We start from the raw sequence: 14,756 nt of genomic DNA, 5'->3' as shown, positions 1-14,756 counted from the left end.
TCAAACCACCCCTTGGCTTGTCACATTTTGCAACAGGCGGGCAGACGTGGCTATGGTGTTGAAGTATTCCTGACCCACCTCAAGTATGTGGATACATCAGTAGTCCCCATGTTTTACCAGTTTTCTTGATGCCTGGAAAGGGCTCTCTGAGTCGTAAAGCTGACTTATACTCCCCACGGATGTTCGAAGTTGAGCCGCTATTCTTTAATCCTCTCTTCCCTGATATATTTAGAAGCCGTGAATTGTGCCAACGTTTCAACGATGCGGGCACAAACAAAGTCTGGCACCTACGGCTAAACTCCGGTGTGGGGTGGAAGACTGCGGAGGAAATCTCAACTACAACAGGGATTCGATCCAACAGGACGATTGGGCTAATAATGAGGAGAGTTGTTCAAAAACAAGATCGAATGAGCTAAGATCCTCGTCCTCTTAATGATGTCATAAAAACGAATATGACGTCATTGTGATGTATCAGGTTTGCGATAAATTATCTGTGCTAATGCCCGGCTTGATTCCCGCAAACAAAATTCAAACAGCTTGCCGAGTTTCGGAGATAATGGTATAGGCGATTTCCATTAGCGACGATATTATGACGTCAACTTTTTTTCTAGGAAGAATTTCCAAAAATCGGAGATGGTTACTGCCTGCACGTGGGCTTTCTGCATATACATGGCAAGTTTCACGAAGATCCGATGAAAACTCTGGGTTGTGAAACAAAAAATGTCAAAAAATAGGAATGTCATAAAAATTGATATGACGTCATAGTGATGTATTATATGTGCAGTAATTCATCTCTGCTTATGCCCTGTTCGATTCCTGAAAACACAATTCAAAAAGCTTGCCCAGTTTCGGAGATAATGTTTTAGGCGATTTCCATTAGCGGAGATATTTTGACGTCATAACTTTTTTTCAAAGAGGAATTTTCAAAATCGGAGATGGTTACTGTCTGCAAAGGGTATTTATATATATATATATATATATATATATATATATATATATATATATATATATATATATATATATATATATATATATATATATTGTTGTGGTTACCAAATTCGCAAACCACCATTCAGGTCCCTTAGGTGAGGTATCTCGGTAAGTACATGTGTAGTTAGGCCCAAACCCGTTGTCTAGTGGGAATACATGTCATTTATGCGTGCTGCGACTCTTCAGGATAGCCGTTTTTCTTTTACTATCTTTATTTTGGACCAACCGCCATGATTACCACCACCAGCCACAACATCAACCACCAACCACAACGCCGCTTCACCACAACCGCCACGACCTTCCCGTCACACCTCGCAACCGTCGCATCGCCACTGTTCTTGCGCCGCTTGTGGGTACCGGTGTTGGACTCGTGCAGGGCGCGCGCCGAACGGCGTGTACAAAATCACGGATTTTGTGCTTCAAAAACGGATCAAAAACGACACACGCCCACTTTTTGCCGTCCAATCGGTGAGCGAGGGGCGAATTGGCCCCGCCCCCAGGGCGTTGGAGGGCGATCGATATATGCAAATTTATGGATCAAAAAGCCTTCACGCCCACTTTTTCTCGGGCCAATGGGGAGCGAGGTGAAAGGTCGAAGGGAGGGGGTCAAAGATGAGAGGGCGAAGCTACGGGGCTGATAAAAAGCGACCGTGTTCGTGAGTCCAGTAAGAGTAGGAGAGTCGAGGACAGAGAGTCAAGACTTCGCGGGTGGTGGAGTTGGCAAGAAGGAGCTGGTCGTCGTGTGCGTTGGAGTCGGAACGGAGGGGACGGAGCTGTGGAGAGGCGGCGAGGGCAGACGAGGGGGTGCTCGCGTCGTGCAGGGAGCTGCACCCCAGGGAGGCCGACAGCGCGACCTGGCCGAGGTGGAGACGCTCGTCGCGGGACAATAAAAATCCTCTATACCCCGAGCATCAGCAACCCCCTCCTGTTTCCCCCCGCGCTGAGATAGTGCGACCAAGGGGGCCCCTTTCCCACCCCCTACCAGACACTGTCCGCGAGGCCCGCGGAGTTGAGGCACCATCGCCGCTCCGCGTCTCATCACCAGACGGGTAGGCCCGACCCGGTCTCGGCCTCAGGCCCGCCTCATCCTTGAGGGTATTCTTTTCCTTGGTTTTGGGTATGTGTTGTCGGCGCCGTCTGTGAAGTAAAATTGTATAAGTGTTGCCGTGTGCTCGGTAGTCGGATAGCTCTGCATTGTGTTTCTCTTTTATATTTGCTTTTTGTGTAAATGGAATTGTGTTTTCTTTTTTTTGTGTGCGTTTGGTGGAATTGTATTTGTGTGCTTCCCGTGTGCCGCGAATAAATGTGCTTTGTGTTGAACTGTTTCCCGCTTCGCTTCGTCATTTCCTTCATTGAATCCTCATCTTGCTTCACGTAAAGGGTTGGTAGTGGGCTGAATACGCCCGATAATTAATAGAACCGTCGAGGTCGACGAATAACACCGCTCGGTTATCCCGATAGTACGGAACGGGTCGCTTAAGTGGCCCGTGTCCGAAGTCGACCTGCGGCGAGGTGCGATCGCCCGGTCTACCCTCCGCGTGGGTACTTAGGTAGGTCGAATTTGGCGAGCAACCCTATCCCACGCGGGGGCTGATTGGCTCGATCGCGGTGAGACCGAAAGGTCCACCCGTGACTGGTTCCCGGCGTTAGTCCGAGAGGGTCACGACTGGATTGTCCGTCCGGTGGGCGACGTGCCGCGATTCGAGTTACGTGGCTGTCAGCACGCCGGCGGGCGCGAATCAGCAACAATATATATATATATATATATATATATATATATATATATATATATATATATATATATATATATATATATATATATATATATATATGCCAAGTTTCAGGAAGTTTCGATAAAAACTGTAGGCTGTGAAATAAACTAGTTTCGGAGATAATGGTATAGGCGAATTCCATTAGTGGTGATATTATGACGTTAACTTTTTTTCTTGGAAGAATTTCCAAAATCGGAGATGGTTACTGCCTGCGCGTGGGCTTTCTGCATATACATGGCAAGTTTCACGAAGATCCGATGAAACCTCTGGGTTGTGAAACAAAAAGTCAAAAATTAGGAATGACGTCATAAAAATTGATATGACGTCATAGTGATGCATCATATGTGCAGTAATTCATCTCTGCGAATGTCCTCTTCGATTCCCGCAAACAGATTTCAAAAAGCTTGCCTTGTTTGAGATAATTTTTTTAGGCGATTTCCATTAGCGGAGATATTTTGACGTCAACTTTTTTCTCGGAGGAATTTTCAAAATCGTAGATGGTTACTGTCTGCGCAGGGTATATTTACATATGTATGCCAAGTTTCAAGAAGTTTCGATGAAAACTGTAGGCTGTGAAACAAAAAATGTCAAAAAATAGGAATGACGAAGACGAAGAAAAAAATGGACGTAGTGTTTGATGTGTACTCGAAGTCAAGTCTGAAGTCCGAGGCAAGGTCGAAAAGGGGGCAAGGAATCGGAAGAGTGACAGGAACCAGCAAGACCCCAAGTAACTGGAGCTTTCTTCGAGATGACAGCAACAAGACTGAGCTGTTTCACTTCCTTGCAGAAAAGATGTGTGAAGCACAGACGACAAGCACAGTCATTGTCACAAAAGGAGAAGATGCCATTAGCAACACAAGGAAGTCACTGGATGCTGTCTCCATGTCATGAAGAAGCTGACACTCAAATATTTGTACACGCCAGGGATGCAACGATGGATGGTAGCAAGTCCATTATCGTCCAGGCTAATGACACAGACGTACAAGTCATAGCAATATCTGTACTGCCATCCTTACAGGAACTCGGTCTTGAGAACATGTGGATTGCCTTTGGCCAAAGAGCCAAGGCACGATGGATTCCAGTCCATGAGGTAGTTTCTGCAATAGGGCCTGAGAAAGCTCGAGGGATCCCATACTTCCATGCGTTCACCGGATGTGACGTCGTGTCTGCCTTCCTCGGTAAAGGGAAGAAAACTGCATGGCAGACTTGGAACGTCTTTGATGATGTTTCTGAAACATTCACCAATCTCAGCCAGCATCCAACATTGATTTGTGATATTAACTTTTTTGAAGTTTTTTTTTTTTTTCAAATTTTTCAAAATTTGGATTTTCAAATGGCCAATCAGGCAGATTTGATTAGAATCTCCTGGAGAACAAATGTGCCAAATTTGATGCTTGTATCATCATTTGCACGATTCCTCTCAAAATTTTTTGTTATCTGCCCCACTATTAGAAGTAAGCTCGAAGTAAGTTGAACAGACAGCATGTATACTTTCTCAGAAAAAAAGCTTATCTTATCTTTGTATGTGACCCTCACTTCCATTCAGTTATCTTGTTTTTCTTTCTCTGCTTTTCTAATACAATGCATCCCTTTCCCCTTCAAACTTGGATAAGAAGTACAATGTACCCCTTCTCCTCCCTCCTTTCCTCTTCAAATTGGGATGATACAATGCATTCCTTCTCCCCTTTCCCTCTTCAACCCTGCATAAGAACCCTGCTTTGAGGACAAACTAATCAGAAGGGTTAGTATACAAAAAAAAGGTTAGTATACAAAAAGTATACGACCAAGGTATACAAAAATAAAAAAATAAAAAAAGGGTTGTGCAACTGTTCATGAGCACCTCCCTTTTCCATGTACATGCATTAAAGATTTGAGCTCTGGTGCTTCGTTCCTGAGTTGGAGATTGCTTTCTTCGAGATCGGAGACTGAGGTTTCTTTGACACCCAGATGACTCAAAAGTCCCCAAGGAATCAAAAGACCCATTAGATGTCTTTTACCTTCAAGACCATTTTAATACTTGAGATACCTTGTGATCTCCTCACCTTTTTATTCTCTGGAAATGTGTACCAGGTGGCGGTTGGCAGAGGGTATTACAATTTCCTTTTTTTCCTGAGCAACACCGAGGTGAAAGCACTCTTTTCATGGGTAAATTTGTTCCCCTTCCTTCCCACAGAAAAATAAGAGGGGCCTGTCATCGTGAGACATTTCTAGCAGGGACATCAGGACAAACGGAGAGGACACGAGGATGGGAAGCAGAGGGGTTGGGTTGACAGTGAAGGGGTTAAGGCACTCTATGCATGGGTGAATTAGTCTTCCTTTTCTTATCCTTCAAACCTCAAAGTTTTTGCAAATACGACAACTAATTGGTCCGGCAGCAAAGCGACGGGGTAGACTCTGTCGGTCTACATATACAAACACCATTCTATATAAATGCCATCTCTCTGTGGCTGTTTATCTATCTCTTCCTTATGCAAGGCCACATGTTTTAAGTTACAAACTCCAAAATTGGGGTACACACACAACTGTGTGGTCGGTGTCAATTCTCTTTGTAAATGTGTACCATGTAGCGCCACCTGTTGGTAGTGGCAGCGGGTATTACAATCAGGAAGGGAGGAGGGTGAGGAAGGGAAGGCAGACGTGCAGTGGAGCATTAATTACGATTCATTCCATTTCATCAAAATGATTCTGCATAGCAAAAAAGTGAAGATGGAAACAAAATAATGTATGAAATACCACCCGGACGCGACTGGAGACAAACATCGCACAGACATAACCACCATCCAAACATGAATAGAGATAACCACCATCCAGAAACAGCGAAAGAGGGAGGGAGAGGCATGGGAGGGTACGGCACTGTATTGGGAGGGGGTAGAGCGAGGATGGGACAAAAAGAGGTGTGGGGGAAGAGGAGTTCGCAGAGAAAATACATTATGCTTCATGAAACACACACACAGACACGAGATATATATTGGTGCTGGCCAATGTCGGCAATTTTCTGGTCATCGGCTGATTGGAATCAGTGTGATTCCCGACTGCAGTACTTGGTGTACAACCCAAAAACCTTGAGTAGCTTTTACCCTTGCTTTGAGGGAATTTCAATGAACAAATTAGAAAAACACCATTGCATGAGACGTTTCAGAGATGTGCTGCCAATCGTCATGTGACAGGTGGAAAAAAAAACTTTGGTTCTGCAATTTAGAAAACACCTTAATATGGCAAAAAGTTCGGAAATCGGGTGTTATCAAATGTATTTTGCTTTGAAACTCACAAGGAGAAATCATATAACCTTTGTAAAGCACACCAAGTCATATAAAATAACCAATTTATAATTGTATGTACCTCTACCTTGTAGGAACTGCTGACTGTTCATCCCGATCTGGACACAAACTGCACTGCTATCAACTGGAGAGCACTCGGCAAGTGGCTTAAGCACTCAAACAATCACTCCATTTAAATGGTTCAGGACGGCTGGCTGGGCAGGCAATTTGCAATGACCAAACTGTCATATTAAACACACACCTCCCAGAGATGCCAAAAATGTCAAATATGTCCAAATTGGACAAAGGAACACTTTTTAGCAGTTAGAACTGCTGCTAAGTTCAATTCTGGAGCTTAAAATATTTAATTTGGCTTAGTTTAAGAGATTCTCGAGGTTATGACGTGCGGAAATGAAATAAAGCCACGAACACTGGTGTCTCTGGGCGTTTATAAGCATTGCAATGTACCTAGCGATTAATAGGTATGATGAACAGGCATTCGATAATATGAGTGAGGAAAGTGAAAAAAACTTCATCGTTAAGAAATCGTTGCAGCCTGTTCCAAGTCGAGGCATGGCTGAGCAAGCCAAAAAACATGGTGAATACCCAAACAAGGTAACCCAGGATGCACCTTAAGACCCCATTGAGAGCAAGGTGGCTGAGGATTCACCTGATAAAGGACATAATTAAATAAGGCTGTTAATTATCTTCAAAAGGGGTATTTTAATTCACCCAAACAGTACACTCCCTTGGAGTTCCCTTTGTATGCATGCAGTTTCAGGCTCCTAGGTTTTGGAGGAGACACACAAGTAGAGATATACGATTCATTTTATTTCAATTTAATGGGGGAACAGCTGTAGTAACTCATCTAAGACTGTTGCTTTAACATTGTCTACCATGTTTTTTTAGGCGATTTCCATTCGCGGAGATATTTTGACGTCATAACTTTTTTCTCGGAAGAATTTTCAAAATTGGAGATGGTTACTGTCTGTGCACCAAAATAACCCCCAAATAATAATAACTCTTCTTTTCCTTATTTAATGATCCCAATTATCTCCACCTCATGGCACGCAAGGAAACATTTTGATCCCACTTGTATCATGAACCATAAGGCTGGGCTGGCATTCATTTGGTGGCAGGAATCGAATTTGTTGAGGGTTTTGTTCCAGAATTTAATCTTTGTTCGGGTGACATCTCTTCGCAAAAGACGCTGCAATTTTTTTTTGCAGGAATCAAGGTTTTATTGCCGACAGACAGTCCTCCAGCTTAACGTCCTTGTGATGGACAATGCACCGAATGATGCCTCACCCGGAATGGAAAACACCAAGGTGACACTAACGGACCGAGGTTAAAGAGCTCAGAGGTGCCCAGCCCAACAATAATGGTTACAAAAGTAGAATTAAAACACTAACGAAAGGACAAAGCCAGATAAAGTTGTTGGTAATAACACAACAATCTTTATCAAATACCAAACAACCACCTTCCTCTATAAACACCGTTAGTCCTCCAAAATGTAATCCAAAGTGGCAAATGTGTGGCAAGGGCCTTTGGACGCTTTATTGCTCAAATGTTCAACCAACATCACGTTTATTTCCCACACTTGTCCATAGTAAGGTTTTATTCCCGAAACTTTACTCCATTCAGAAGTCCAGAATAGCGATTTTGAATACCGTACAGAACTCGCAGCAAGTATCCAGGCCTGAAAAAAAACTTTTCACTTGTACATACTTACGGAAGAAAGGGGGGAAAGGGGAATAAGAACGATTCTTTCCATTATAATCTGACAGTTTGAGAATCTTAAAGAAGAAGAAAAAAAAGAGGAACAAGGGGAAAAAAAAAAAAAAAACAACAAAGAATTACCGATTTGTTTTTCATCGCGTGGCTGGTATTCAATAGAGGTTTCAAGTGGAAAATTATTCCTTCCCTGCTTGAAGGGGACAAGAATCATGTGCCTTCTTGCAAACAGATTCGCAGGTCTGACAGCACAGCTTGGGTCGAAGGCAGCACACCATTTTCACGCTAAATGCACGGACGTAGAGAGCAGACAAAGCAACAGGAAGGGGGAAAAAATACAAGAACGTAAAGACGTAGCAGCTTCAAATGTACAGCGTCGTTTTCCAACAGATCCCGGTATCAAACCGCTATTCCTTTAACCCACGCGCCCATGACGAGCCTGGAGGGAAACCGATGGAGGCAATAAAACCGATGACAAAACGTCAGGTTCACTCCAAAGTAGTACGCGACTAAAGAAAAACTTCACTAGCGAATAGGCGGATAGTTTCCGACACGGTGTCGACCACAGTGCTACAACCAAGAAAGGGAATTTGAACAGAACAAAAAAACAAAAAAGGAATAAAATAAAACACCCAAAAGCAGTGTGGTGAGAGTCGGCAGGTGCCGAGGCACCAAAAATGGCCACGTCCTTTCGAATGTCGACTACGCTTCGAGCTTGTTAAGATATTAAAAAAATAAAATAAAAAAAACACCATCAAACTAGCTTCGTAGCCTCCATCCAGGTATACTGCACTTTATAAATGAGACAAACATTTCTCAAACCCACCTTGTGATGTCTATATTCCCATTTTGTGCCTTTGCCCAACCAAAAAGAAACTCCAGATTTCAGAAACGAAAATATCAAGGAAAGAGGGGGGAAAAAAAAAACACCGCATTGCATTCCACTTGAGTATACGGTTAAGCTAGCCACAAGGCACAGCTGACGGTCACTGTTGAAGTCGGAGTTTGACAGTACATAAAAAAGGGGGGAACAGGAAACCAGGGAAATTGCTGGACAAGCTCTGTGGGGGCGTATTCAACCAAAGGAGAAATAAAATTGAGAACGGTGCATTTTGGCGAGTGACAAGCATGCAGGTAATGGGCCATAGGTCTCAGGGCCTCGCATCACCGAGTGCCGGGAAAGCCTCAGGATCATCAAAGTTGGGTGCGGAAGCGGTATTCTGCATAGAAACAAAGAAAAATATTATTATTGTGGGAAGAGGGTGGGATGGGGGGTGGAGGGGGGAAGCAAAAGGGGTTGCATCATCTTCAAGGTGATTGTCTAAATAATCCTTCAATTAGGATATGGAAGACCACTCACCATCCTCTCTCCACGGCCAAAACCTCCACGGGCCACGGCTCTTCCTCCACGGCTCTCGACCATGCCTCGTCCACGGCCCATCCCTGCGCCACGGCCACCACGCCCACGTCTCGACTGCTCGCCAAAGTTGATCTCGAGTTGTGAAGTGATGTCATTTGCCGGGCGTCTCACATGGTGCTCACCAATTAGTCCGCTCGGGATCTGCTCAGCAAAATGACATTGACCAATCGATGTCTGGTGTGCCATCAGGAAATAACACACACACACACACCATTGGCCCTTTCAAGAAATATTGCAGAGTATTACATCATTCACTATCAACACAAACCACTTCAATGGTACGTGTCCTCCTTGAGGCTCAAAACGTTGTTACCTCATTCTTAAACTTGGTCTTCTGCACCATGTAGGCCTTGCCCCACTGTTGGGAGTCACAGCCCTCGCCTGGCTTGCGGATATTGAATGCAGCCTTAACGCGCACCTTTTCTTGCATGGCTTTCCACTCATCTAGTGTCATCTGCTTGGCTCCATCTTCTTCTTCATCTTTCAACTCCTCAGGCTTGTTCTCCCTGGAAATCAAATGTTACAGTCCTGCTTCTACCCACTGCTTGCAGAAAGAATGTAGGTAATTTTGTCGTAATTCTAAATTATGCTCTCATTCAAACAGCAACATGACTTCATGCACCGATGCTTCAATATGGAATCATTAAAGCTAAATGAATGGGACCGTTTCAACCTCTTCTACAAAAGCTACAAAGTCAATGGTGTGTTTTTCAACGGACAGAAATTGATCTCAGGCTCGTAGTTGGGCTTTATGCAAATGACATGCAGGAAAAATTAATTAGCAGCTATTAGTGTAGTTTAATGCAAATTAACAGGAAATGAGCAGACAATGGATAAATACACGTCGTGTTTTGGATTTGAACTTCGGTTCTGAGCACGAGACATTGGTTCAGAAGGGATTGATGCAAAGGCTAATGGGTTGAGAAGATCATATATATACATATATTTTCTTTTATTTTTTTAATATAGAATTGTCAAGGCTCGGATAAGAGCTAAAATAATCCACGGGCAGCAAGAGGTTTTGGATATACAGTAAATGTGCGCGAAAAGGGTAAGAGCAGAGGTGACTGCAGCAGTTGGAACAAGAGGTGATGATGGTGTGGCCGGGTGAGGCTGTTGGTGGACAGTGAAGACCAAGGGACAAATTTGATAAATGCTTGGGAAGAAAATCACTGCATCCGACAAATGTGACAAAAAATGTTGGTGAACGCCTTGATGTCTGTAGAGCTTACAGTTCAAGACGAGCAAAACTTTTGATATCCTTAACCCTTTGAACCCTAGCGGCCGTTTTACCAGCCGCTATTCAAACCTCCATATACCCAAACAGCTGGATTTTTCTCCAGGGAGTCCAGGGTGGGGGAGCCGAAAGTCCAAGGAGCTCAGGGTTCAATATAGCGGGTGTCTATAAAGTTCTTGGCATAAGTTGTGTGTGTTAATGTTATTGTTAATATTTATTGTTGTTAAATCCACAATGCCACTGGGTCAGTGGTAAAGTCAAACCACCACAATTGCTGCATTTGGGAGACTGAAAAACTTGTGGAATTCTGACAACATGAAAAAGACACCAAAAATCAAGGTCTGGCATGCTATCACAAAGTAACGCATCATTGGTCCTTTATTTTTGTAAGGCGCAAGTCATTGGTGAACTTTAGTTTGCAATGACAATGTTGCAGAATTTTGTTATCCATGAACAATGAAGAGGAAATCTTTCAGACAGCACCATCTTACAGCAAGACAGTGCTCCCTGCCAATATGCTTCGAATATGCGACAGTTCTCAAGTTATGTCTTCACAGACAAATGAATCGGTGGATTTGGACCCAGAAGCAACAATCAAAATGTCTTGGGAATGCAAATGATTCCTTTCACGCATGTGCGGTGCCTTTTCAGTGACTCACTGTTCCGAATCGGGGCACTTTTAGCCTCACGTTGCTCGGGCAAAATCAAATAATCTCCAACACAATTGTTAGCATTCAAAAGAGAGTCAGATTGGGGGAATTTTCAAAATGGTTAACGATAATTGTTGGGTTCCTGGATGCAAATAGGACTCACAAAAATATGATAAATATCCATGAATGAGAAGTGTCCATCCCTACCATTTCCTGGTAATACCAGCAAACGGGTAGTGGACAGGGAGATCACAATGGGCTGACGTCTGGCAGCCTACCCACAGCTCAAGGGTGTGCACCAATCAATTCATTGTGCTGGACGCAGATGAAAGTGGAAAGAAAACTCCGTGTTTGGAAGCAATGACATCCCAAACTATTCCCGTGGAACGATTGCAGTCTCGTATTTATTAAACCATTGCTAGTTTTTAAGCCAGTGAAGAGAAAGCGCAAATATGTCGTCATCTTGCTGAAAAAGTAGTGAGCTTTCACAACGCTTCACTGCCGGAGGAGTCAAGAAACGCCAATGGCAGATCATCCTCAGACTACGCGACGGGGAAGGATCATTGTATATCCCTGACTTGCCAGGGGGTGAAGAAGTTGATTTGAGGCAGCCCACTAATCCTCAGAAGGTTCGAGGTCAGAAAAAGCCATTTTTTTATATAAATATAATTAATATAGGGCTGTTGTACTTCTGATTTTCTTTTTTTTATGGGGGGGGGGTAGTGGATCATGTCAATATATATATTTTTTAATACAAGAGCTGAAATAGTGGACAGAGTGGATCACCGTTGATGATGATAAATCATCTATCTGTACTATACATTTTCTTTTACAGGCATCAAAGTTAAAAAAAAAAAATTTTTGAAAGGTTCTATGAGTTATTTTCAGAGCTCGGTGAGATATATTGGCTTACAAAATTATTGATAAATCATGGCATTGAAGAAAGACCTCAAAGGTAAATTTGCACAACACATTCAATAAGTATAGGCCTAAATATATCAATCATTACCTCATACGTACGATATATTATGCCCCGATCGCCATTGTTACCAAGAGTGTCTGTCTGTGCATGTACGGCCATGCATTGGGGGGTGATCACATCATTTTGAAAGTCCCGTATTGCTTGGACACCGTGTTTGCATGACTTGCCCCCATTGAACTACAATTTATGGGGCTACTCTACCAGTCAAAAGTTTTAGAACACCCCCCATTTTCCAGTTTTTACTGAAATTTAAGCAGTTTAATGTTCCAATGTACTCTGAAATTAAAGCATAGAACAAATAAACAATTGCAAATAAAAAACAGAAATAATGGAATTATTTTGTTGAACAAAATTTAATCGAAATTGTTGACTCATCAAAGTAGCCACCTTTTGCAGATATAACAGCCGAGCATACTTGTGGCATTCTTTCCACAATGGAAATCAAATATTGTTCGGGAAGTTCTTCCCAACACTGTTGCAGAAGTTCCCACAAATGTGTTGCACTTGTAGGTTGCTTTGCTTTCACCCTACTGTCCAATTCATCCAAAACCAGCTCGATGGGGTTTAAAATCTGGAGACTGTGCTGGCCATTCCATGATTTGAAGCCAACCGTCTTGTTCTTTTCTACTAAGGTAGTTCTGACATAGCCTGGAGGTGTTTTGGGTGGTTATGTTGCTGTAGGATGAACACCTGACCAACTCGGCATAGACCAGAGGGTATTGCATGGCGCTGCAAAATGCTGTGCAAAATGCTGAACCCTTTTGGTTCAGGGTGCCAGTCACTCTGTGCAAGTCGCCGACTCTGCATCCAGCAAAAGAGCGCCAGACCACCACGCTTCCTCCTCCATGTTTGACAGTTGGTGTCACAACAATGAGAAGCCATCCTTTCGCATATTCGATGGCATACAAAAACCCTGCGTGATGAACCGAAGATATCAAATTTTGATTCATCAGTCCACAAGACCTTCCAGTTTTCAGTAGTCCACTGGTGGTGTTTCATGGCCCAGGCAAGCCTCTTTTTCTTATTTTGCCATCTTATCATTGGCTTTCTTACTGCCACTCGACCTGTCAAAGCTGCAGCTCAAAGTCTTCTCTTCACAGTTGAAACTGAGACTTCCTTAATTTGACCAGTGTTAATATAAGCTGTACTTGAAGCTACTACCCTGTGAGTCGCCTATCACGAAAGCTGTTGACTCTCAGAAACTTGTCTTCTGATTGTGTTGTGGCTTTGGGTCTGCCAGAACTCTTCTTGTCAGAGTTTCCTCCAGTTTCTAAGTGCCTTTTGATGGTGTAGGAAACTGTACTCACAGACACCTTGGGTGACAAGCGACCCATACCGGAACTTCATCATCAATGATCTCTCAGACTCTCTGGAAAATCCTCTTTATCTCTTTGCTGATGACTCCACCCTCTGCCGGCAAGCAGCAGCTTCTTCGCTCTCTGCAGATCTGGGTAAAATCACAAACTGGTCCAACATGTGGAACACGTCTTTCAATCCTGACGAATCTCACACTCTCACTGTCTCTCCGAAAGGACCGTTTAGAACCCCCCCCCCACCCTCCCCCCGGCAATATACTTTCTCTACAATCCTCTGGAAGAAGTCCTTTCATTCAAGCTTCTGGGTTTCACTATCTGCTATGATCTTTCCAGGGAAAGCCACATCTCCAAGCTGGCCTCCAAAGCCAGTCGCCGACTGGGAATCCTCTGTCATGCAAAGTCCTTCATCGGCTCACCTGAGCTCCTGACCACATACAAAGCTTTCGTCCACAACCTGATGGAGTACTGCTCTCCCCTATTGGCTGGTGATCCTGCCTCTCGCCTTCACGTTGTGGAAACCCAAGGCATTTAGGATCATTGGTATCTCCCTCGGTGAGACTGTCTTTGGGTCTCTCACTCTCTCGCCGCAGGCAGGTCGGTGGTCTTTGTCTTCAACCGTCTCTTCGGTCTGTCTGACACCCCCACCCCCCCCCCCCGTTCTGTCTGCGATATGTCTCCACCATATTTCTGCAGGGTGCTCAAGGTCTGCCTGCAACCCCCTTCTGATAAAACTACCAAAACCATGAACCACTGCTCACCTTCACTCTTTCATTCCCCTTTTTCCCCACCTTTGGAATAAACTCTCTCACTCTCTTCAATCCCATTCTTCCCTCCAGACATTCAAAACAGCCGTTCACCACCACCTCTTATCTTCCCCCATCCAAAACCTCAATCTTTTCAACCCCCGTTAATCCACCCCATACCCACCTCCTTCAAATTCCATGCTTTCCTTCCCGAAGGTCTCTGTAGTGTCCATCTTGTATACTCCGTGTTCCCCCCACCCCATCCCTCTACCTTCCACAGATCTCCTAATGTCTCTGTTTCCCACTGTTTTGTCCTTCCCACTCCCACCCCTCTTGTCTCCTGCCTCCCTTGTTGTGCGTTATGTGTTCGCTCTCATACGAGTCTCGACAATGTATACAAAACAAACAAACAAAAAATACCGGTACTTGCAAATTGGACAAAATAACAATAATGCTGGAATACATTGAACTATTTTGAGGACCATGTGAACGCTACCCATATTTAACGCTTACGGCCTTACGCCATAAACATGGCACAAGTAAAAGTCCTTCATCTCACTTTGTGTCATCGGTAGTGGGTTGAGCATCATCATGTTCAGTAGATTCGTCATTCACGGCTGAGTGATCCATTTCTCTGCAAACAAAAAATGGCAGT

The 14,756-nt window shown here is 43.8% G+C and overlaps 1 protein-coding gene across 6 annotated transcripts in view; it reads right to left on the bottom strand.

Moving 5' to 3' along the window:
- Nucleotides 1–7,552: 7,552 nt before the first annotated feature.
- The window catches only part of LOC147025093 (SERPINE1 mRNA-binding protein 1-like), a 41,087-nt gene continuing 33,883 nt past the window's right edge, over nt 7,553–14,756 (bottom strand). For 3 of the 6 annotated variants that reach the window (XM_085885703.1, XM_085885707.1, XM_085885704.1), the window contains 4 exons: nt 14,661–14,735; nt 9,487–9,679; nt 9,114–9,347; nt 7,553–8,973 (listed from right to left, as the gene is read on the bottom strand). In XM_085885703.1, the coding sequence (XP_085741829.1) occupies nt 8,905–8,973; nt 9,114–9,347; nt 9,487–9,679; nt 14,661–14,735 (571 nt within the window). In that variant the 3' untranslated portion in view covers nt 7,553–8,904. The remainder of the gene's footprint in view (nt 8,974–9,113; nt 9,348–9,486; nt 9,680–14,660; nt 14,736–14,756) is intronic. The other 3 variants (XM_085885705.1, XM_085885708.1, XM_085885706.1) reach the window with 1 other exon arrangement.

The sequence above is a fragment of the Eptatretus burgeri genome, chromosome 6 (assembly GCF_056783735.1).
Source record: "Eptatretus burgeri isolate ZD-2024b chromosome 6, Ebu_testis_v1, whole genome shotgun sequence".
NCBI classification, from domain to species: domain Eukaryota; kingdom Metazoa; phylum Chordata; class Myxini; order Myxiniformes; family Myxinidae; genus Eptatretus; species Eptatretus burgeri.
Note: the sequence above shows the minus strand (reverse complement) of the source record. Positions and strands in the feature narration are given on the sequence as shown.